The sequence below is a fragment of the Oryctolagus cuniculus genome, chromosome X (genome assembly GCF_051225735.1).
Source record: "Oryctolagus cuniculus isolate XC-2025 breed Fujian yellow rabbit chromosome X, ASM5122573v1, whole genome shotgun sequence".
NCBI lineage: Eukaryota > Metazoa > Chordata > Mammalia > Lagomorpha > Leporidae > Oryctolagus > Oryctolagus cuniculus.
This window is the reverse complement of record NC_142888.1, coordinates 131,189,898-131,214,914: the sequence shown is the minus strand read 5'-3', so window position 1 is coordinate 131,214,914 and position 25,017 is coordinate 131,189,898. Positions and strand designations below refer to the sequence as shown.

The window sequence follows — 25,017 nt, the reverse complement described above, 5'->3', positions numbered from 1 at the left end:
GTGGTGAGAGTGGGCATCCCTGTCTGGTACCAGATCTCAGTGGAAATGCTTCCAACTTGTCCCCATTCAATAGGATGCTGGACGTGGGTTTTTCATCAATTGCTTGGATTGTACTGAGGAATGTTCCATCTATACCCAGTTTACTTAGAGTTTTCATCATGAAAGGGTGTTGTATTTTATCGAATGCTTTCTCTGCATCTATTGGAGAGAATCATATGGTTTTTCTTCTGCAGTTTGTTAATGTGGTGCATCACATTGATTGATTTGCGCACATTGAACCATCCCTGCATACCAGGGATAAATCCCACTTGGTCTGGTGGATGATCTTTCTGATGTGTTGTTGCATTCTATTGGCCAGAATTTTATTGAGGCTTTTTGCATCTATGTTCATCAGGGATATTGGTCTGTAATTTTCTTTCAATGCTGCATCTTTTTCCACCTTAGGGATTAAGGTGATGGTGGCTTCATAGAAAGAATTTGGGAGGATTCCCTCTTTTTCGTTTGTTCTGAATAGTTTGAGAAGAATTGGAGTTAGTTCTTCTTTAAATGCCTGGTAGAATTCAGCAGTGAATCCATCTGGTCCTGGGCTTTTCTTTGTTGGGAGGACCTTTATTACTGATTCAATTTCTACCTCTGTTATGGGTCTGTTTAGGTTTTCTTTTTTATTTATTTTTTGACAGGCAGAGTGGACAGTGAGAGAGAGAGAGAGAGAGAAAGGTCTTCCTTTGCCGTTGGTTCACCTCCAATGGCCACCGCAGCAGGCGCGCTGCGGCCGGCACACCATGCTATCCGATGACAGGAGCCAGGTGCTTCTCCTGGTCTCCCATGGGGTTCAGGGCCCAAGGACTTGGGCCATCCTCCACTGCACTCCCTGGCCACAGCAGAGAGCTGGCCTGGAAGAGTAGCAACCGGGACAGAATCTGGCGCCCCGACAGGGACTAGAACCCAGTGTGCCGGCGCCGCAAGGCAGAGGATTAACCTAGTGAGCCGTGGTGCCGGCCTTGTTTAGGTTTTCTATATCTTCATGGTTCAATTTAGGTAGGTTGCATGTGTCCAGGAATCTACCCATTTCTGATAGATTTCCCTGTTTGCTGGCATACAACTCTTTGTAGTAATTTCTGATGACTCTTTTTATTTCTATGGTGTCTGTTGTTACGTTTCCTTTTTCATCTCTGATTTTATTGATTTGGGTCTTTTCTCTTCTTTTTTTAGTCAGCTGAGTCAATGGTATGTCAATTTTGTGTATTTTTACAAAAAAACAGCTCCTCGTTTGGCTGATTTTTTGCTAATGTTTTCTTAGATTCAATCCTGTTGATTTCTTCTCTGATTTTAAGTGTTCCTCTTCTCCTGCTAGTTTTGGGTCTGGTTTGCTGCAGTTTTTCTAGATCTTTGAGATACATTGAAAGCTCATTTATTGGTGCCTTTCCAATTTCTTGATGTAGGCACCTATTGCTATAAACTTTCCTCTTACACTGCTTTTCCTGTATATCATAAGTTTTGATATGTTGTGCTGTTGTCCTCATTTACTTCCAGAAAGTTTTTGATTTCTCTTTTGATTTCTTCTATGACCCAGTGTTCATTCAGGAGCATGTTGTTCGATACCCATGTGTTTGCATATGCTCTAGGGATTCCTGAGTTGCTAATTTCCAACTTCATTCCACTGTGGTCTGAGAAGCTGCATCGTATGATTCTAATTCTTTTGAATTTGCTGATACTTGCTTTATGGCCCAGTATGTGGTCAATCCTAGAGAAGGTTCCATGTGCTGCTGAGCAGAATGTAAATTCTTTAAGTGTAGGATGAGAAGTTCTGTAGATATCTGTTACATCCATTTTGGCTATAGTGTCATTTAAATCTACTGTTTCCTTGTTGATCTTCTGTCCAGTTGATCTGTCTTTCTGAGAGTGGAGTATTGAAGTCCCCCAGTACTATTGCATTGGAGTCTAAGTCTCCCTTTAAGTCCCTTAACATGTCTTTTAAATAAACCGGTGCCCTGTAATTAGGTGCATATACATTGATAATCGTTATATCTTCCTGTTGAATAGATCCCTTCATCATTATATAGTGCCCCCCTTTGTCTCTCTTAACAGTTTTGTGTTAAAGTTTATTTTGCCTGATATTAAGATGGCTACGCCAGCTTTTTTTTTTTTGGTTTCTGTTGGCATGGAATATCTTTTTCCAGCCTCTCACTTTCAGTCTGCATGCATCTTTGTAGAAAAGATGTGTTTCTTGTAAGCAGCAAATAGATGGGTTTTGTTCCTTAATCCATTCAGCCAGTCTGTGTCTTTTAATTGGAGTGTTGAGGCCATTAATGTTCAACGTGACTATTGATAAGTAGTAACTTTGCCCTGCCATTTTCCCAAAGATATTTTCTAATACATGCTTTGAACTTCGTGTGATCTTTTACTGTGAGGTTTTCTTCCTTTACCTTCTTTCATCTTGATGACCGTGTTTCTGTGTGTAACACATCTTTAAGCATCTTTTGCAGGGCTGGACGAGTGGCAACAAATTCTTTCAATTTCTGTTTGCTATGAAAGGTCTTTATTTCACCTTCATTCACAAATGAGAGCTTTGCAGGATATAATATTCTGTGCTGGCAGTTTTTCTCTCTTCGTGCCTGGGCTATGTCTTACCATTCCCTCCTAGCCTGTAGAGTTTCTGATGAGAAGTCTGCTGTGAGTCTAATTGGAGATCCTCTGAGAGTAATCTGACGTTTCTCTCTTGCACATTTTAGGATCTTTTCTTTATGCTTCACTGTGGAGAGTTTAATTACCACGTGTCGTGGTGAGGATCTCTTTTGGTCGTGTTTACTAGGGGTTCTGTGAGCTTCCTGTACTAGGATGTCTCTGTCCTTCTCCAAACCTGGGAAGTTCTCTGCTAGTATCTCACCAAAAAGGCCTTCTAATCCTTTCTCTCTCTCCATGCCTTCAGGAACTCCTAGAACCCGAATGTTGGGTTTTTTAGTAGTGTCCTGTAGATTCCCAACAATGTTTTTTAGATTTCTCGTTTCCTCTTCTTTTCTTTGGTTTGACTGTATACTTTCCTGTGCTCTGCCTTCTAAGTCTGATATTCTCTCTTCTGCTTCACTGGCTCTGTTTTTAAGGCTCTCTAATGTGTTTGTCATTTGATCTATTGGATTCTTCATTTCATTTTGATTTCTCTTCACTATCACACTTTCATGTTCTACTAGTCTCTGCATTTCAGTTTGATTCCTCCTTAAGATTTCGTTTTCACGAGAGAGATTTTCTATCCTGTCCAGTAAGGATTTCTGTAGTTCAAAAATTTGTTTTTGAAAATTTCTAAATGTTCTTATCATAAATTTTTTGAAATCCGTATCTTGCATTTCTTCTATCTCATCATCTTCATAATCTTGGATTGGGGTGTCTTGTTCATTTGGGGGGCGTCATAATGTCTTCCTTGTTCTTGTTTCCTTGGTTTCTGTGTTTGTTGCTTGGCATTGCGGAGATATTCTTTGGTTTCTTCTTCCCTCGCTGTGGTGTTTTTTCTCGTTATACTATGACTGTATTAAGTGGACTGTCTGCTTTTGATGGATCCTTAGAGGCTCCTGATGGGTGTGGCCAGAGACCTCTGTTTGGTTCTTCAGGGTTAAGGGTGTGCCAAAGCTGACACACCCAGGTTAGGCGTGGTAAATCTTTCTCTCTCTCTCTCTCACTGTCTCTCTCTCTCTCTCTCTCTCTCTCTCGATTCAGAAGGGAAGTAATTCCGTACAGCTGAGCGGAATTGAATGCAGTCAATTTCTGATCTCTGCCTCCTGTGGGTTTAATATTCGTCTGCTCTGTCCCAAGAACCCCACAAAGGGTTTATGCAGTCCTCAGTGTAAGCTCAAATTTCTCTGCTATCTCCCACCAGGTTGCCAAGGTTACCGAGTTTGTGTACTCTCCCGAGAGCACTCATGTCTCCTTGAGTTCTCTCCCACACCTTCAGTTCTTCACAGTCTCAGTTCATTAGCTCCACACATTCACCAGGTCCCAACCTCCTGTTATTTCACTCCCCCAGAGTCAGGTTTTTCTGCTTGGCTAATGGCAGGCATGTACGTCCTATGTATGTCCAAAACGGCGCCTGCTCTTTGTCTTGCTCGCCCTTGAACGGTAAGTGGAGAGAGAGACTCATGTCCGTACCGGTCCATTTTTTTTCCCTCTCTCCTCTAGTTAGCCTGGTGAAATTTCCCCCACGGGACCTCAAGCCTCGTTCCCTCTCGGCTCCTCCTTCCGCTTTCCCGCCGGTGTCTCAGGCAACTGGGGTTTTGGCTCACCTCCCTTTCCACCGCTGGTGCGTAGATTCCATGGCTGGGGTTCCGAGCCATGGGCGGCCGTGCCCTCCACGTGGGTCCACTGTGAACCAGCAGTTCCGGAAGAGTTTCCTCTGCTGTTTCTTCCCTAACTCTTCCTTGAAACTGCAGTATCTCCACTTGCATTAAACTGTCTTTTCCCGGACTGTCAATGTGCTCCCTTCCTATTCCACCATCTTGGGAATATCTTGGCGTGTATATTTTTAAATTGAGGACCTAAATGGAGCCATAAATGGCATTTTTCCTGGAAGAGAACGGTTGACAGGGATGTGTAGAGGCAGTGAGAGTGCATTACATGCATGGATCCCAGGCATTGTGGTTCTGTGTGCGCTTGTGTATACGCACATGTGTGCCTGTTCGTGCTTGTACTGGGGCTTGAGGGTGCTCCGTCACATGTATACTGTAAAACGTGTGGCAGGTGCAGCTGAGGGGAGACTGAAGCAGCTGAGTCACCTCTGTCATTCCTTGTCCCCCGTGGTCTCTGTCGTCATGACACCAGGGCCCTGAGCTCTCTGACACAGAGGGCGCCAAACCCATGAGATCGTAGACCCTTGTCCAAGAAAGGTTTTGTGTAGGAGAGCCCCAAAGCATGACTATCTCATCGTCACTGTACACTAAAAATTCCATCTAGGAGTGTGTGCTTCCACAAAGGCAGACATGCCAGCGGTCGCCAAGGAGATGACCTCTTTGCTTTAAGAAACCAACTTCGAGGTCAGTGGTGCACAGGCTGGGTGTACAGATGAGTTGTACTGCGTGCAGGTGGAGTGCAGAGAGAACAGCCAAGCGTGTTCTGCAAGTGAGTGGGAGTGGGAAGATGGGAAGAGCAAGACAAAGAGAATGCCTGCCTCTCCCACAGTGCATGTTCCCAGCACTTTGGCCGCTGCATTCAACAGTTGGGGAAACACTGGAAGCCATGGTTGCAAAGAGATTCCCCAAAAGCAGTGTGAGAAAGTGAGCCTTTTCAAGAAAGTTGTCCAAGCTGCTCTTACGTTAGGAACTTTGGTTTCATGTAGTGCACAGGGGAGCACGAGGAATAGGGAATGCGTTGGAAGCACCCACATCAATAGGGTAAGGTGAGCGTGTGTCACATGCCATCCCCTGGGTCGGTCCTCCCATGAAACTTACACTCTGCAAGCCAGTTTAATGTTGTTTGAGAGCTGGGGCAGGGGGGGAGACACATTTTTGCTTCCAGTGCGGACAGAGTCCCAGAAAGCCTGCTGAAGTCACGTTCGAGTGTCTGGGGCAGAGGCAATGGTGAAAGCTGGAAACATTTTTGAATGCAGGAGAAGGAAGAAAAGATATGTGATATCCACTTTCCCGGGTCGGATTAAGCTATCAGTCCTCCTTCATGGGGTCTTGCATTCTGGAGCTGGGGATGGGAGCAGGTTGAGAAAAGTGCCCCCAGGTCATGGGTTTAATTTCCGATCTCTTTGGCACCTTACAGATCAGCCACTGAAAGGGAGCCAGTGCTAGGTCTCCACGGCTGGCCTCATCTGGTCTGTGGAAGGACGGTGTGTTTCACAGCAGGTCAGAGGTCTACTGACAGGCAGCAGCTGGACGTGACAAGCGAGAGCTCCAGCTCCCAGGAGAAGACTCACCGCGACCCACGTGACACTGGGTGAGACTCCTCTCTGCTAAAGATCCACCTGCAACCATTCCCTAGTGACATCTGGGGGGTGCGCGGTGCTGTTCCCTGCTGCTCATGCTGCAGTCGTTTGTGTGATAATGGGATGTCACAGATTCAGGGTGGGTGGCAGAGGATTTTAAGCACCACACAGACCTGCAGGTCTCAGCCCAGGCCCAGTGTGGGCAGCAGCCATTACCGAGTTGCAGGTGATTATGGGGGAAACTCTGCACTCTGTGTGCAAGCTCCTGAACATGGCTCTGTGCTGGTACCCAGCGTCTGTGCTTAGGGGTTGGCCTCTGGCTTCCGGTGGTGGACAGGGCCGCATTGGCACCTCAGGAAGGAAAAGAAGGAAGCCTTCCCCTTGGTCGAAGCTTCAGGAGCCCTGAAGCCACACTGTGACCAATTAGGAAAAGGGAACCCCGACACTTCAGCCACCCACCCAGTCGGGTGCTCTTCCGTGTGCCACTAAGATGAGTTTGGGGAGCACTGTGGTGTTTGGTCGCTACTCTGACACCTCCCCTCTCTTTTCCCAGAAACTTGCCCTCCCTCTGCCCCCTGTCTGAGACGCACTCCCCTTCCTTCCCTACGGTAGCTCCCCTCGGCCTCATGGAGCAGGTGCTTCCACTTCCACATTATGATTGCGTTCTGATAGACTGCTTGGTTTCTTTCTCCGTGTTGCAGTGTGCTCCACGATCATCCTGGACAGCTCGAGTCCAGGCCTCTCGGGAGGACTCGCGGGGAGGAGCACAGCCCCCACCTGCTGTGTACCCTTTGCAGTCCTTTGGCAAAGGAAATCGGGCCCAGAACAGCGGCGGCAACAGCAGCCAGACGCCGAGGCCGCTTCTGAATTCCTCTTGGTGTGAGGCACTCGAGTCGCAATGGTTGCCAAGTACATCCTGTGTGACTGGCGGGGCCACTTATGGCCAGCAAAGGTTTTGTCCAGACGCGGCCCCTCAGCAAAAGCTAAGAGGAAGAGGGCGCTGTTACTAGCCGTTCAGATCCTCGGAGTCGATGAAAAAATCAGAGTGAAGAGAGCAGACGTGAAGGCCCTGACCACCTCTGACCTCGAAGCGGTCGCCTTCTCAGCTAGGACAATGCCGAAGGGCAGCATGCCACTGGGCCAGAAGAGGGGCTACAGAAGGGCCCTGAGAGCGGCCTGGGAGATGCTACGCAAGAGAGAAAGCTGGGGCCAAGAACAAAAAGCAAAAGTGCCAAAGGCGCTAGCACCGCCCCAAAAGACCAGACAGAAGCCAGGCTGCCCACTGGCTCGTAAAAGGCATAGGAAGCCGAGAAGGGCCCTGTGGACCAGGCGCAAGAAAAGTAAGAGGCCAGGACCGGAACCAGGGCCGATGCCTTCAGAGAGCGAGGATGCCTTCCTGCTGGGCGAGAAACTGCAGGAGCCCATGAGCGCCGCCCCTCCTGCAGCCGCTGTGCAGACCGAGGCCCCCCACAGCTCCAGTGTGGGCCAGAAGGTCCCGACACTGGCGAGCCCGAGAAAGAGAAAGGCAAAAGAAAAGCCAAAGGGCAAGAGAGGAAAGGCAGGCACCTCGGCAGTCGCATGCCTGACCCCCACGGTCGTGGAGGAGGGTGCTGGTGCCACCCAGGACCAAGGGGTTCCATCTCAGCCCCTTGGGCTACCCCGCGCTGAGCCCAGGGCTGTGTACAGAGAGGCAGAGGACAGCTGCCCAACGACCCAGGCAACGTCCTCAGAGTGCTCCGTGTCCACTGAACGTACAGAGGACTCTGGAGAAGATACCTCAGAGGCAGTCTCACAAGCGGCTAGGGTGCCCTTCAAAGACCGTCTCCCAAAGCTGCAAATTGTCTTCCGTACACCAAAACGAAGAAAGAAGCTCCGGAAAGCAGCCCGTGACAAGGGGCCTCCCAAGAGCCGTGGGAAGACTGGCAAGAAAGGGGGAGAGGGACGAGTCACAGGACTCCTGACTCCCGGGGAGAAGCGCTCCAACAAAAAGCAAAGGCTGGTTGACAAAGGACCAGCCAAGGTCCCTAGAAAGAGTGGCAGGAAGGAGGAAGAGGGACCAGCCACAAGCGACACGGCTCTCCAGGAGACGCGTGCCACCAAAAAGCGAAGGCTGGATGACAGAACACGTCCCGAGATCCGTGGGACATACAAGAAAGGGGAAGAGGAGCCGTCCACCAGCTCTGCAGCTCCCCGGGCGACACCCCGCATCAAAAAAGGAAGGCCGCCCCGCAAACGACCACGAAAGATCCCTGGCAAGGCGGGCAGGAATGAGGAAGATGAGCTAGCCAGTATGTTCATGGCTCTCCACATGTCGCCCCCCACCGAAACGCAGCAGCTGGTTAACAAACCACTCTCCAAGGTCCCTCGGAAGGGTGGCAGGAGAGCAGAGGAGGGAGCACCCACCACCCTCGTGACTCTCCAAGATACACAGCCCGCTGAAAAGCCAAGGCTGGAAGACATAGAACCACCCAAGATCTCTGGGGAGCCCTACAGGAAAGAAGAAGGCCCACATGCTAGCATCGTGACTCACCAGGAGCCGCCCCCCACCGAAAAGCTAAGGCTGGCTGACGAAGGACTGCCCAAGGTCCACGAGAAGTCTGACAGGAAAGGGGAGGAGGGAGCACCCAGCAGCTTCGTGGCTCCCCAGGAGATGGACTCCATTGAAAAGGCAAGGCTGGTTGACAAAGAACCGCCCAGTATCCATTGCAAAACTGACAGTAAAGGGGAAGAGGAGCCATCCACAAGCTTTGCAGCTTCCCAGGAGACACCCCCCATCGACACGGGAAGGCTCGATGACAAAGAAATGTCCGTGGTCCCTCAGAAGGGTTACAGGGAAGAGGAAGAGCAACCAGCCATTCGCATCATGACTCTTCAAGATACACAGTCCACCGAAAATGGAAGGCTGTTTGACAAAGGACCAACCAAGGTGCCTGAGAAACCTGACAAGAAACAGGAAGAGGGACCAGCCACAAGTACCATCGCTATCCAAGTGACACTTCCCACCCAAAAGCAAAGGTTGGAGGACAAAGTACTTCCCAAGATCCATTGGACTTACAAGAAAGGGGGAGAGGAGCCATCCACCAGCTTTCCAGCTCCCCAGGAAATGCCCCTACTTGAAACAGGAAGGCTGGAGGACAGACAACTTTGCAAGATCCCTGGCCAGGCTGCCCGGAATGAGGACGACAAACTATCCACTATGCTCATGACTCTCCACCTCTCGCCCCCCACCGAAATGCAACGGCTGCTTGACAAACCACTGTCCAATGTCCCCCAGGAGCGTGGCAGGAAAGAAGGAGAGGGACAAGCCACTATCTTCATGACTCCTCAGGAATTACCCCCCACCGAAAAACAAAGGTGGGTTGACAAAGGAATTTCCAAGACCTACAGTACCTACAAGAAATGGGAAGAGGAACCATCCACCAGCTGTGCAGCTCCTCAGGAGAAGCCCCTTATTGAAACAGAAATGCTGGACAACAAACGACAGAAGGGAAGCCTGGTTGACCAAGGACAGCCCAAGATCCATTCTAAGACTGACAGTAAAGGGGACGAGGGATCTTCCACGTGTTTTATGGCTCCCCAGGAGAAGTCCCTCATCAAAACAGGAAGGGTGGTTGACAAAGGACCACCCGGGATCCCTGGAAAGGCTGCCAAGAATGAAAAAGAGGGACCAGCCACTTTGAAACTCTTCAGAACTCCCCAGGATTTGCCTGCCACCAAAAAGCAAATGCCGCTTGACAAACCACTGTCTGAGATCCCTCAGAAGGGTGGCAGCAAAGGGGAAGGGGGACCAGCCACTAGCATCGTGACTCTCCAAGATACATGCCCCACTGAAAAGCAAAAGCTGGAGGACAAAGGATCACCCAAAATCCCTCAGAAACCTGGCAAGAAACAAGAAGATGGAGCAGCCACAAATGTCATGGCTCTCCAAGAGACATGCCCCACCGAAAAGCATAGGCTGGTTGACAAAGGACTTCCCAAGATCCATTGGACTTACAAGAAATGGGAAGAGGGACCACCCACCAGCTTTGCAGCTCTCCTGGAGAAGCCCCTCATGGAAACACAAAGGGTGGACAAAAAAGGACCACCCAGTATTCCTGGGGAGACTGGCAGGAAAGACGAAGATGGACCAGCCACCATCATTGTGGCTGCCCAGCAGTTGCTCTCCGCCAAAAAGCAACGGCTGGTTGACAGACCACTGCCTAATATCCCTCATAAGGGTGCCAGGAAAGAGGAAGAGGGACTAGGCACTAGCATCGTGGCTCTCCAAGATACACAGCCCACCCAAAAGCAAAGGCTGGTTGACAAAGGACTCTGCAAGAAACCTCAGAAGGCTGGGAAGAAAAAGGAAGAAGGACCAGCTACTAGCACGGTGACTCTCCAGGAGCCATACATTTCTGAGAAGCAAAGGGTGGTGGAAAAATTATTTCCAAAGATCTGCTGGAAGTCCGATGAGGAAGCAGGAGAGGGAGCATCCACCAGGCTTGCAGCTCCCCAGCAGTCGCCCCTCACTGAAACGGGAGGGCTGATTGATAAAGGACCACCCAAGATCCCTGGGATGAGTGACAGGAAAGAGGAAGAGGGACCAACCACTAGCACTGTGACTCTCCAGGAGTCACACATCGCTGAAAAGCAAAGGTTGGTTGAAAAATTATTTCCCAAGCTCTACTGGAAGTCCGACGGGGAAGCAGGAGAGGGGCCATCCACCAGCTTTGCGGCTCCCCAGGATGTGTCTCCTGCCAAAAAGAGAAGGCTGGTTGAGAAAGGGCTGTCCAAGAAGTCTGGCAGGAATGGGGAAGAGGGACCATCCACCAGCCTTGCGGCTCTCCAGGATTCGCCCCCCGCCAACAAGCAAAGGCTGGTGGACAGAGAATCGCCCAAGACCCCTAAGAAGGCTATCAGGAAGGGAGAAAAGGGACCAGCCACAACGAGCCCCATCGGAAAGGGAGCGCTGGTGTGGTTTAAATTTCAGGAGCACCCGTACTGGCCGGCAGTGGTCAAGAGTGTCAGTGAGACAGACAAGACGGCCAGGGTGCTCCTGATTGAGGCCAGCCTGTGCCCAGAAAAGCGTGGCATTCGAGTTCCTCTTGCAAGACTGAAGCACCTGGACTGTGCAGGGAAGGACAAGTTCCTGAAGACAGCCCGGAAGGCGTACCCGGAGGGTGTGAACTGGGTCTTCTCCCTGATCACCCATTACCGAAAACAACTCGGCCGGGGCTCTTTCGTGGGCTCTTTCCTGAACTATTACGCCGCCGATGTCAGCTACCGTATCAGGAGAGTCATCCAAGACAGCGAACTGGACATCACCTTCCCCAAAGTGGACTACACCGAACTGGAAGCCCTGGAAGATTCTGAGGAGACCGCCCTGCAGGGGATGCCATCCCACAAGAAAATTCTCCCCGACCGCTCGAAGGCCGCGTGGGACCGAGACAACCAGAAGCTGGTGAATTTCATCGTGAAGAAGAAGGGGGCCGACGGCCACCTCCTGGCCATCCTGAAGGGCAAGAAGCAGTCCAGGTGGCTAAGGTCATTTCTGAATTCCCACCAGTACGTGGTGTGCGTCGAGACATACCTGGAGGACGAGGACCAGTTGGAACTCGTGACGAAACATCTACAACAAGTCTACGAGCATATAGACCAGAGGTTGCAGGCTCTGGTCAGAGACAAAGTCAAATTCGTGCTGGAAGTCCTCCTGCCAGAAGCAATCATTTGTTCCATTGCTGCCCTCGATGGCCTAGAGTACAAGGACGCAGAAAAGAAATACCTGCAAGGGCCGCCCGTGCATTACCGCGAGAAGGAACTGTTTGACAAAAACAGCTTAAAGAGAGTGAGAAGGAGGCTAGCCTCCACGTGTGCTGCGAGCAGTTCTCTGGGCGCGCCTGGCCCTCAGCACGCAGCCTCCTCGTCATCTCAGTAATCAGGTGGAGCGCCACGTGGGCCCCTGCTCTACCGCAGGTGGACAACATGTGCAGCTGCTTTTGGATCCACCTCTAGCACTTGTGGGGCGCCACACTCATCCACCTTTGTCCTCCACACGCCCTTCACAAGCCCCTCTGCACGCATTTGCCTTGCCGTCCATGCTCGCACGGACAGACTCATCCAGACATTTTCCAAAGAAAAGGCCACGATTGTTCCCAGCATGTCTCTCTGACTGCAAGCAGCATTTCCGGAGAGGATGCATACTCTGATTTACACCGCAAAGCACTGAAACCGTCCGGGACGCAACCACCATCTTTCAGACCCTCGTGCACCTTCTCACAGAAACATCACCTGCGTTTCTCTTGGCGTTAGGCCTAACGCTGAAATGAACGAGTGGGTTCCTTCCCAAGGTAATTCCCGAGGTTTCCCTGCCGTGCCTCTTTATGCTTTGCTGTTTCTTTGATTTTTAGAAAATAGCCCTAAGAGCTGAAACTAATGACACAAACGCCTTCCCGCATCTCAGCCCTGCCCTCTGCTACCTTTTCCCGAGGCAATGCCGAGTGGCAGACAGAAAGCCCATCGGGCACCGGCACGCTGTCCACGTGTGAGGGAATAACATCTCGGCGGGCAGGAAGCACTCCACCGCCTCACGCAGGATGGCTCACTGGGCTTACCCGAAATCCTGCCCATGTGGTAGCTCTTCTTCCACAGCTGAAGCGTGTCCCGAGGCACACAGGTTCTCGGCTGACCTCGCGACTGGGGGCGGCTGGACCCTCTTCCTACAGCTGCCTGTCCCGGAGGATGGCGGCCCCGAACCTCCCAGTCACAGGCCCGCCTCTCCACACCTTTGAGTAGCGCCTGGCTGCCCAGGCGTGCTCCTACTCTGCTGGAAATTGCAGGAATCCCAGCACCTTGATCCGGATCCCGGATCCCCGCCCTGGAATCCTCTGCCTGCCACCAACCCAGCTTTACCTCCCAGCTGACTCATTTAGCCAGCCCCGACAGCTTCCCACGGTACGAAGGCAGACCACCGAGTCATACCAGGCTGCTTGAGCAGGGGACGGCTGTGGCTTTTCACCTAAATGCCACCCTTGTGGGGACGTCATGAAGCATGCGCAATTGAAAGGGACATTAATTGAAAGGGACATTCCACACCCTGTGGGTTCTTAGACTAACTTAAGCCAAGGCGTTTTGAGAGCAAATGTCAGAAAAGCTGGTTTGTTTCGAAAACTTGGTGCGGAAACCAACATGAAGGACTTAAGTTGAACTTTACTGTGTTTGCTGTGTGTAGTTCTTACAGGGAGCCAGCTGTTCTCATGGAGACTGGTATCTATTCACGTGACGGTGTGGTATTGTCAGATTTGCAGAGTGTCTGTTTGCAACCACAATGAAATCCTTTTGTGTCTTAACCTAATATATGCTCCCTTGTGCTTTAGATTGTACAACATAGATGGAGTGTTTGTGAAAAAATTCACATGCACACACACCCAAAGAAAGTATAGTTTGGGAACTATAATGGTTGCTGTTGTCATGTTTGACTGCCCGTTCTGAATTTTCTCCTCATTCTAAATCAGTTTTCTTTCATGCTTCGTTTTGGAAGAGCTCCTTCTAAGCTGTATCAGGCCGGACTAGGGAATGTGCAGTGTGGCAGACAAAATCACATCCACTGCCACAAGTCCTGGTATCCATCTTTAGAATCTGTGCATGTTACTTCACAGAGCTGTGGGGATCTTCCAGATGTATTTAAAGACCTTGAGATGGAGCGGTTACCTTTGGTTATCCAAGTGGACCCAAAGTAGTCTCGAAGATCCTTACATAGGAAGGTATAGATCAGAGTAATAGAAGCTGTGCTGATGAAAGCAGAGTCAGAGACTTGAAGATGCTTATACTACTGACTTAGTCATAAAGACACAAAAATGGTCTGCAGGCCAAAAAGTGCAGGTAGACTGTGGAAGTTGCAAAAAACAAGGGGATGTTTTTTTTCTAGAGCCTCCAGAAAGAACATGACTCTGTTGACACTTGGATTTTAGTGAGAACTTTCCCAGACTCTGACCCCTGGAATGGTTGGAGAAACAATTTGTATTACTAGTACACTACATTTGTGGTAATTTGTTATGGCAGCCTTAAGAAGCTAATACAACTGAAAAATGTACAGTTTCATTGCTAGGGATAGCTGTGTTCTGGAAGCTTGGGTGCTGATAACGGCGTTCTAATGCCGGGGTGTTGTAGGAGGACTCACAGGGCACTGAGAAAGAGTCTGGCGCTGACATGGGCCAGCATAGAGTGTGAACCAGCTTCCCAAGAACAAAGCAAGAGTCCACAGACTAGGCTTGTTTTTTCAAATATATTACTTATTTTTTTGAAAGGCTGAGTTACAGACAGAAAGAGAGAGAGGGAGAGAGAGAGAGGGAGGGAGAGAGAGAGAGAGAGGCAGAGAGAGATCTTCCATGCACTAGTTCACTCCCCTAAATGGCCGCAGTCTCTGGAATTGGGCCGATCAGGAGCAAGGAGCCGCTTCCGGGTCTCCCAAGTGGGTGCGGAGACCCACATACATGGACCACCTTCTGCTTCCTTCCCAGGGGTACCAGTGGAGAGCTGGATCAGAAGTGGAGCATCTGGGACTCAAACTGCACCCACATGGGGTGTCAGCACCGCATGTGGTGGGCTTATCCACTACTCTACCTCACCGGCCCCAACTGGGTTATTTCTGAACTAAGTTCAAATCCAAGCTCCACCACTTAGTATCCATTTGACCTGGGCAAGTTGTGACACCTCTCTGAATACCGCTTTCCTTCTCTGTAAAGTGGGAATGTTGGTACCTTCTAAGGTGGTCATTAGGATGAATAAATCAAAATAATCACATATCTTTGGCGTAGTACCTAGCACATAAAACTGACAGAAGAGCAAACATACTGATTGTTATCCCCCTGGAATTGAGATGAGGAGCCCCAGGCTGAATAGGTCCCCTCTCCTTCCCCAGATCAGATGCAGAATGAGCTCCGAGTACATGCCTTGGTGGGTGTAGGCAGGAAATATGTTTGGAGTAAGTGGCTGCAGCTTGGGGACAGCAAATCTGGACGGGGGGGGAGGAGGCAGTTGTCCATCAGTCATGTTCTTCACAGCCCTGCAAATGGAGGGGAGCATCAGACTGAGACTTCATGTTAGCCAAGGCACCCATCTCTCTCCTTAACATCGCCGTTTATGCAGGTATTTGGTGCTGAAGCTCCTCTGCCATGTTGAGATTAGAGTGGATTTAGAGATTTCTGGAGCAGCCACAGCAAGTCCAGGGAATAGGTGTTCCCTTCTCTGTCTGACCCAAGAGTCCAGGGAGGCCTGCACAAACGTGCAGCTCTCCTCACAGGAACTTGAAGCAAAGTCTCCGTTGCTGGGGCATGGCTATAAACTCTGTTGGTCTAATCATGCAATCCAGATTGAAATGCAAAATTGCAGTACTAGATGATTAGATGGGTTCAGAGTCTGTTAACTCACGTCACCATAGGTCCTGGGATTGTCAGTACTATGCCCCTTCAAGGTCATTAGTGGACAGATTCCTCTCATTCTTCTGCTACCTAACTCAGTGACCCCCTGTGTCCTTGCTTCCTTCATGATGACAAGATGACTACTGTAGTCCTTTTGACACATACATCTGACAATGTCTGTATGATGAAGGAGGAACAAGAACCCTTCCACCAACACATGCCCCCATGTCTCACATTCCAGGCCTTTTATGGAGGCCAAAAAGAGCACGCACATAATATATAAGACCATATTGGCCCTGAAAAATTGCAACTGCTTTTTTTTATAGGTAACTTATTTAAAGTCAGACGGCTAATAAAGTCCTTTTTATTCTGAAGATGTATTTATTTGAAAGGCAGAGTCAGAGAGGGAGGGAGGGAGGGAGGCAGAGAGAGAGAGAGAGAGAGAGAGAGAGAGAGAGAATGATATATTCCATCTGAATGGCTACAATGGCTGGGACTGGTCCACGCTGAAGCCAGGAGCCCAGAGCTTCTGGGTCACCCACATGGGTGGCAGGGTCCCAAGTACTCAAGCCATCCCCCACTGCTTTTCCAGCCACATTAGCAGGGAGCTGGATCAGAAGTGTAACAGCTTGGATGCGAAAGTGGCACTCATGGGATGCCAGTGTCACAAGTGGTGACTTATCCCACTGCATCAGAACGCTGGACCCCCTATTGTACTTTATATAACGGTTCAAACCAGTCAGTGTTGTGGTACAGCAGGTTAACCACTGCTTGCAATGCCTGCATCCCCATATGAGTGCCAATTTGAACCCTGGTTGCTCTGATTCCAATCCAGCTCCCTGATAATATACCTGGGAAAGCAGCAGTTGATGGCCCAGGTGCTTGGGCCCCTGCCACCATATGGGAGACCAGGATGGAGTTTCAGGGTCCTGGCTTCAGCCTGGGCCAGGCCCAGCTGTTGTAACTGTTTGGGTAGTGAAGCAGCAGATGGAAGATGTCTTTCTCTCTTTCTCCATTTCTCTCTCTCCCTCCCTTTCTCCCTCTCTCTCTCTCTCTCTCCCTCTCTTTCTCTCTGCCTCTCTCTCTCTCTCCCCTCCCTCCCTTCCCCCTTAGTGTGAACATCTATTGATGCTAAATCTGGCTTGAAGATTAAGTGGAGAAATGATAACATTCACAGGACTTTTCTCTAGTGTGTGTCTTCTGGCGCTGCATCAGGGACATATTCTGGCTAAAGCCTTTCTCATATTTCCTACATTGATGGGATTTCTCCCTGGTGTGTGTTCTCAGACGTTTGTTCAGGTGTGAGCTCTGGCTGAAGGCTTTTCCGCATTCTTTACGTCTGTGAGGTTTCTCTCCAATGTGAATTTCCTGATGTTCAAGAAGATGTGTACTTCAGCTAAAGGCCTTCCCTCACACTTTGCATTCATTCATTCAGCTTTTCCCCCGTGTGTGTTCCCTGATGCTGAATAAGCCCCGAGGGACCACTACAGACTTTCCCGCACTCGCCTCACTTACGTGGTTTCTCTCCTTTATGAACAAAAAGATATCTGGAAAGGGATGAGATATCAGTGAAGGCCTTCCCACAATCGTCGCTTTAATAGGGCCTCTCTCCAGTGTGGATCCTGCGATGCTGGCTCAGGTGTGTGCTGGGGCAGAAGGCCTTCCCGCACACAAGGCACTCGTAGGGCGTCCCCCCAGAGTGGACGGCATGTGCTGGGTCAGGTGCATGCTGTGGTGAAGTCACTTCTTCCCTGCATGGGTCCTCAGGGGCTGGCTAAGGGACAAGCTCTGGCTGAAGGCCTTCCCACAGAGACTGCTCTCATAGGCCTTCTCTGCAGTGTGGATCTGCTGGTGGTCAAGGAGGTGAGCTCTAAGTAAATGCTTTCCCACACCCATTGCATTCATACAGCTTCTTGCCAGTGTGAATGCACAGTGCTCAAGCAAGCGTATGGCCCGGCTGACAGCTCTTCCACACTCATTGCTTCAGAAGAATTTCTCTCCGGTATGAGTGGCCTGATAGTCAATGAGCAGTGAGCTCTGGCTGAAGACCTTCTCACCCTCACTGCATTTAAAGGGCTTCTCTCCTATATGAAATCTCGGCTGTCTGATCAAGGATGAGTTCTGGCTGAAGGCCTTCCCACACTCGTGGCAGACATGGGGTTTCTCTCTGGTATGAGTTCTGTTGTGCTACACAAGCCCCGAAGGGCCATGGCAGCCTCTCCCCCAGTCAGACATGTAGAGGATTTCTCTCCTCTGTGAATATGTGACGAGTGAGTGAGGAAGCATCTTTGAAGGTGCTCGCACACTCATGGTGCCCGTAGGGCTTCTCACCAGTGTGGGTCCTGCGATGCAGGCTCAGGGGTGTGTGTGGTGGAAGGCCTTCCCGCACTCGAGGCACTCATAATGCTTCTCCCCAGCGTGGATATGCGTGTGCTGGGTCAGGTGCATGCTGTTTGTGAAGGCCTTCCCACACTCACTGTGTGGATTCTCTGGTGCTCAATGAGCAATGAGCTCTGACTGAAGGCTTTCTCACACTCATTGTATGTAAAGGGCTTCTCTCCTGTATGAGACTTCTGATGCTTTCTAAGTGACAGCCCTAGTTGAAGGCCTTCTTATAGTCCTTGCATGTAAAAGGCTTTTCTCTAGTGTGAATCCTCTGATGCCTAACGAATGTGCAGTTGTTAGGAGAGGACTTCCTATGGTCATACACTGCCAAGGTGTCTTTTCTACACACAAACCCCGCTGAGTAATCCTTCAGCTCTAGACGTGGGGTCAGGCCTCCTACATAACTGCCACAGGTAAGAAGACTCTCTCCTGTAGGAATTAACTGCTGTGAAACCAGGATTGACTGCAGACTGAAGCTTCCCTCAAAAGCACTGCATTCATCTGGGCACAGTTTCTCCTGTGCGATCCTGCTGCTTGTTCCCCATGTCTCTCTAAGTGGCCCTCACATCCCCAAGTCTCATGCGACATGGAGTTCCAGTGACCATTTCCAGCCATTCTTTCTGTGGTCGATCCTTGGTATGAGCCTTCAGAAACTTCCTGCTGGGAAACTGACTCCTTAGTCTCACGTCTGGTGACCCAATCTGAAAGCAAATACAAAGGTGAGAGTTGGGCCAGGACAGTGCAATGGGAAGCATTGACTCCAGAGCATTCATGCTGTCAACAGGCAGGCAGATGATGGGCAGGTGTCACAAGCAGTAAACGCCAAGGAGAGTCTGGCCAGGTCACAGGGCAGCTGGGAAATACAGGGACGGGCAAGGCTACAGAGAAAGGCGGAAGATGACAGGGCACAATAGAAGATGATCCCAGGCCAGCTTCTTCCCTTCCAGTGTCTCCCTGTCCCAATCGATCCTGTGTATTTGTCAGTTTAGAAAACTAACACCTCAGAGGTAGAGGTAGAATTTTCATCTCTTACTCTGTTTTTTTTTTTAGTGAATTTTGTCTTTTATAAAAGGAGTGCGCAGAAAAAAAGAAAGGTGTTTTGACTTTGCTGATAAAGATTTTGGAACATGATTTATAATAGTGTAATGATAATATCTGGACGAAAGACAGGGAATTGATCTCTGAATTTTTTTAAAGTGTGTTTTACAGGACAATCCTTAAGCTAATAAAAAATAGATTTTGAATAGGCTGAAGAAGAAAATAACACTGGCCAATCAAATACTATGCTACTTGGACTATATATAGGGCAGAAAAATAGTGCCCAGTTATTTTCTAGTAACAAGATGAGAGGAATAGTTCAAGGCCCATCTTTAGCCTTCATCTGCCTACATACCAATACGTAAAGTAATGGGGACAAGACAGTTGCACTAAAACTGCTTACGTGAACAGTGTTTAATTTAGCATCAGCTGAGATTTCCACAGAGCCATACAGAAATACATTAGGGCAACAGAAGGGGCCCTAGGAACGTGTGAGTAACGGCAACATCAGAACTTACCTTGGAATTGGTAACAGTGGGGAAAGAAGACAAAGGTGATTTTATACAGTCAAGCCATCCTACCTCCCTCTGCTCTTATCACCAGCTTCTGGGACCTTTTCTGACCCTGCCCCTACTGCCTCCTATTGCCAGGAATCTTTATCTCTTATGAACTCCCAAATGCCTTTGTAACTCCCCCATGAAATTCTTCACTGCCTACCTCACATTATTTTATCCTGGAGAGTAGGAGCTGTGTTAGAGTCCCACATTACTCCACAATACCTAGCATGTAAAGGTGCTTTTGAAATCTTTGAATGAATAAAAAAGTCTGAGGAAATGGTTGTGTTCCCATAATCAACCAATCTAAAAGCAAATCTGTCAGGAGGAATGGAAGAGTCTGCACTACAGAACTCTGAAGATTCCAGTGAAAAGGGAGAGGGTGTGCACTTAGGGAGTAATTTTGGCTGCACTGGGGCATTCGTAAGACATGTGCAATGGAAGAAGAGAATAGCACATGACTCCTATTCAATGTGGCGTGTGGCTAGCTTTCTTCCTTGGTCACCACGATATCATTCACTCCAGGAGCTCATCCCACCTCCTTGTCAGCTCCATATCACTGCCCTGCACTGGTTTCCCTTCCTGTCTCCGAGACTCAGTCCTTAGATCCTCTCGCACGAGGAGTGATCATGCTCTATGTCATGGCATACACACACACTGACTCCTCCCAAATTTATCCACCTTGTCTCTGAGAACTGCCTCGTGTGTCCAACTGAATGCTTGACACTTCCACTTGAATGTCCAATAGACATTGTAAACTTCACATACTCAAAACCAAATCCTATTCCTCCCACAGATTCCCTATCTCAGTTATGTGAACTTCATCCTCCCAGTTGCTCAAAGTCGCTCTTGATTCTCACATGCCCCAAATCTGATCTGCCAACAGATATGTCCCCTCTATTTTCAGAATACCTCTAGAATCTGGCCACCACTGACCCCCTCCATAGCTATCCTCCTTCTCCAAGTCACCATCTCGTCTCTTCTGGATTACTGCAATAGCACTCAAACTGGTGGCCCTGCTTCTGTTGTATTGCCACCTTCTCGCTCACCACACACATACACGTACACACCAATCCTCACAGCAACCCAGATATTTTAAAATATCATGGCTGATCAGCCACTGGTCGGCTCAGAACATTCCCCCTGGCTCGGAGAGAAAGCCCTGGCCTTTGCATTGATGCCAAAGACTTGGGACATCAGGATACCCCAGTGGGGTCTTAAGTTCATCTCCTTCCATCTCAGCTGCACACCCTCAGCTTCACTCCCACTGGCCTCACTGCTTTGCTCTAGTGTATCAGATGCCCTCCTTCCTTAGCATTCACTTACAATCCCCTATAATATGGGATTTTTGTTTGTTTCATTTTTTTATTTCTTTTTTTTTTTTTTGACAGGCAGAGTGGACAGTGAGAGAGAGACAGAGAGAAAGGTCTTCCTTTTCCGTTGGTTCACCCCCCAATGGCCGCTGCGGCCGGCGTGCTGTGGCTGGCACACCGCGCTGATCTGAAGCCAGGAGCCAGGTGCTTCCCCCGGTCTCCCATGCGGGTGCAGGGCCCAAGCACTTGGGCCATCCTCCACTGCATAGCCGGGCCACAGCAGAGAGCTGGACTGGAAGCGGAGCAACCGGGACAGAATCCGGCGCCCCAACCGGGACTAGAACCCGGAGTGCTGGCGCCGCAGGTGGAGGATTAGCCTATTGAGCTGCGGCGCTGGCCTGTTTGTTTCATTTTTTTAGAAAAATAAGATTTATTTACTCAAAAAGCAGAATTAAACACACACACACCCAGAGGGAGAGGGAGAGGGAGAGGGAGAAAGGGAGAGGGAGAGGGAGAGGAAGAGGGAGAGGGAGAGGGAGAGGGAGAGGGAGAAGGAGACAGAAAGGGAGAAGGAGAGGGAGAGAATCTTCTATCTGCTGGTTCAGTCCCCAATTGGCCACAATAGCTGTGGCTGTGCTAGGCGGATGCCAGGAGCCAAGAAATCTATCCTAATCACCCACATGAGTGACATGGGCCCAAGCACTTGGGTCATCTTCACTGACCCGGTGATGTTTTGGGGACTGCGTGAGGCTCCTTGGGGACTGTGCTCTGATGTTGCCCCCCGAGTTAGTTGTGACTCAGTTTCCCAGCCTGATGTGACATTCCCTCCAGTGTTTGCAGTGTCCCTTGACTTCCTGTGTGGGCCATGGGTAGGGCCATGCCCGGCTGGTCAGGGGACCCCTGCAGTGACTGCGTCTTATCCTGGCGAGGGGCAGATCCTGGGGCCCTTGGGTCGGGAGAACAAGACGGGAGGGCCCTGGTGTGCAGGGCAAATGAGGAACCCTGGAGGAGGGAGGCCCGGGACCCATAGCCTCCAGTGGCTGTCAGGAGTTACCCTCTATGTCATTGCCCCTTCTCTTCAATGGTTGTAGTGTTTCTGTTCAATAAAGCTTGTTTAATGTTCCAGCTGTCTCCCCTCTGCTGTGGGTGTCTCAGGGCGTGGTGGGCTGGGATGAGTGGGCAACAGTGGCCACGTTAGCACTGGGGTACGTGCTGGGCAGCATCTGTGCCTCAGGGGCTGTGGGGTCCTCTGGGCTGGATGCAGCCTGGTGACTGCATGCTAGTGAGCGTGGGTACGGGCTGGTTCCATTCCAGGTGCCCTCGGGGTGCCCCAAGGAATCACTGGGTTAGATGTTCGAAGGTGGGCTGGGTACATCTGGTGGGACCCCGGATTTGACGAAGGCTTGTAGGCCTTGGAGGCTGCTGGTATGCCTCTCGTGACCTGCTACCCACCACCCCTCTCCAGCACCACCCCCCTTTGTCTCTTAGATCCCAAGGCTGCGTTTTAGAGAAACTAGTAGCCATTCCTGGCAGGCCTGTGAGGGCTCAGGCAGCCAGCCACACAAGTCAGTAAGGCCATGTTTGCAAATCTAAGCTGGCAGATACAGTCAGAGATGTGCCCTAAAATAGCCCAGGCCTGAGTTCAGGTGCCCTTTCCAGGCACTGCATGTGGGACTTTTCTGGGTGGCAGTGTTTGCCCACTCACACGGTTCAGCCCACTCCTGCTGGCAGACAGCTGTCCAGCCCCAGACAATCTACTAAGCAATATTTGTGGATAGCAGGGTGTATGGTGCTGTGGGATTAATGGCAGGCCAGGCATCATTCCTCACCTACCCCCTACACCTGATCATGCCTTGAGTGGAAGGGGGGGGGCACGGCAGTCACCAGCTCAGGCATCCCTTGATGGAACTACTGTTGCTCTCTCAGAGATGCCAAATGGTTATAGACCTTGAAGCCTCAAAGCCCAACAACTTTCTCAGTGTCTGGTGAAGACGCAGTTCAGAGACTGCATAGCGAGAGACACAGCAGGAGGGTGCTCCAGTGCAGCAGCCCTCCCTGCAACCACAGTAGCAGCCGGCTCACCAAGATTCACCTGGGCCATCAACTAAGTTTTGTCAGCCTAGGAGGCCGTAGGCATGGCCATCATGATCCACCACCCCTCTCCAACACCTCCCTTTGCCTGTATGGTAATACAAAAATCAGTGACATAGTTGTTTATTATCATAATGAAGTATTCTGTATTATAAAAATTTGTGTATGCTATACTTTTATAGATCTGGCAGTGCAATAGGTTTGTTTAGACCAGCATCACCACAAACATGAGTGTCATGTTATGTAATGATCTTAATGGCCATGGCATCACTAGGCAATTTGAATTTTTCAGCTCCACTGTAATCTTGTGAGGCCACCATCATATATTTGGTCCATCCTTGGCTGAAACATACTTGTAAATGATTTATTTATTTGAAATGCAGAGTTACAGAGAGGCAGAGGGAGGGAGGGAGGGAACGAGAGAGAGAGAGAGAGAGAGAGAGAGAGAGAGGTATTCCATCCACTGGTTCACTCTCCAGATGACCACAAAGGCCAGAGCTGGGCTGATCCAAAGCCAGGAGCCAGGACCCTTTTCCAGATCTCCCACACGGGTGCAGGGCCCCAAGGACTTGGGCCATCTTCTACTGCTTTCCCAGGCCATAGCAGAGAGCTGGATTGGTAGTGGAGCAGCTGGGACTTGAACTAGTGCCCAAATGGGAATTCAGCTCTGCAGTCAGCGGCTTTACCCACTATGCCACAGCACCAGCACTGATGTTGTATAATTCTAACATCTGTGTTAGAGACCTTTCTGGTTCTTGTGATTGGTAATTTTCAATTGAAATCTAGACCTCTTCTGTATCATATGAGATCCTGTATCTTCTTAAAATCTTGTGTTGAAGAGAGGTGTGCTGTGCAGGGCTGTTCCTCCTGCTTGTTACCGGGTCAGCAGAGATGCCAGGACCGTGTTGCGTACGTCTTCTGCAATGATGGCGCCGAAGACGAGGGTGTTTGGCCGACCCCATGTAGGGGTGGGCATGACCTCCCCAATGGGCCCAACATGCCCACGGATCGGCAGCAGTACCTGCGGCAAGAGGTGTTATACAGGGCCAAGGCCATGGCCGCCAGCACCACTAGATTCCTGCCCCTTATTTATGAGTCCTAAAAAGTCAGGATCGCCTCCTCCTAAGAACTCATCCATCAGCAAGGAGTCTTAGAATGCACAGAGAGGAGAGTGGACAAGACGGACCAAGATTTGAAGACCAGCCAGACGCACATCAACAGCATTAAGAATGTGTCTCAGGGCCTTGTCAATTACTTCAAATCCAAGCCAGCAGACACCCCCTGAACAGAATGGCACCGTCACCACCCAGGCCAACAGTAGATTGAAAGAGGCCATAAATACAAGTAAAGAGCAGGAGGCGGAGTACCAGGCCAGCCACCCAAACCCCAGGAAGCTGGAGGATGTCGACTCTATCCCTGGAGGGGCTGCCTCTGCTGTGAGTACTGACACTTACCCCAAGAATGCAGACCTCCAAGCCTGTCACCAGAAGATCGACAGCAACCTAGATGAGCTGTCCTTAGGACTGGGCCATCTGAAGGACGTAGCCCTGGGGATGCAGATGGAAATTGAAGAGCAAGACAACATTCTTGATCAGCTGACAACCAAAGTGGACAAGTTAGACATCAACATAAACAGCACAGAAAAAAAGTTTGACAACTCTGAAAGTCAAAAGAATTCCCACTCCATGGTGAGGAAGAGTGTTCCACCAATCTTCTTTTTAAACGCCCAAGAAATTTCAGTTCTTATTTTAGTGTGTAATTTAATGTGTATTTGCAAATGTTATGATAGAGTGATGCCTGAGAGATTCTTGTTGCTGTGAGGAGTTGTGTGCCCTGCGTTTTCTTAGGGCTGACACCTAAGTTCTTTCAGCCAACGTAAAGTGAGTATCTTGAGCCTTTGAAGACCATGTTGGAATGAGAAGAAAAACTTGTATTTCTCATTTCCCTCAGTACGTGGAAAGATGTGGGCAGGACCTCAATCTCGTGGCCACCAAGTCCTGCTTTCTTCTTCGATATATTACGCATTCCTAGGCCTTACATGAGTCAGAATGTTCAGGGACCCTGGGAGCCAGTTTCTGTTGGGGAGGGTCCTTCCCACAGTTTTATACAGGAATCATTGTGATGAGCAGGCACATACTCTCTCTCTCACACACACACACATGGCAAATCACTGGTGATTCTCTTAGCTCCCTGGAAAGTGATTAGTGTTAGGTCTGTCGGTTGAGTGTGTCACAGCCCTTGCTCTTTCTTGTGTTGACACAAGAGTGTGCCGTGCCCTTGGCATGCATTTTCGTAGGGAGGTTTCAGATAGATCAGCACTGGTCAAC

General features: G+C 49.9%; 1 protein-coding gene and 1 pseudogene across 1 annotated transcript in view; both read left to right on the top strand.

Annotated features, from left to right (window-relative positions):
- Nucleotides 1–13,265, top strand: part of LOC100353147 (uncharacterized) — a 42,778-nt gene extending 29,513 nt beyond the window's left edge. Inside the window, exons 3-4 of the mRNA XM_051828521.3 lie at nucleotides 5,752–5,925; nucleotides 6,616–13,265. Of these exons, the coding sequence (XP_051684481.3) occupies nucleotides 6,813–11,828 (5,016 nt within the window). The 5' untranslated portion in view covers nucleotides 5,752–5,925; nucleotides 6,616–6,812 and the 3' untranslated portion in view covers nucleotides 11,829–13,265. The remainder of the gene's footprint in view (nucleotides 1–5,751; nucleotides 5,926–6,615) is intronic.
- Nucleotides 13,266–22,734: 9,469 nt separating this feature from the next.
- On the top strand, nucleotides 22,735–24,721 carry LOC149119764 (synaptosomal-associated protein 29 pseudogene; annotated as a pseudogene).
- The last annotated feature ends 296 nt before the right edge of the window (nucleotides 24,722–25,017 follow it).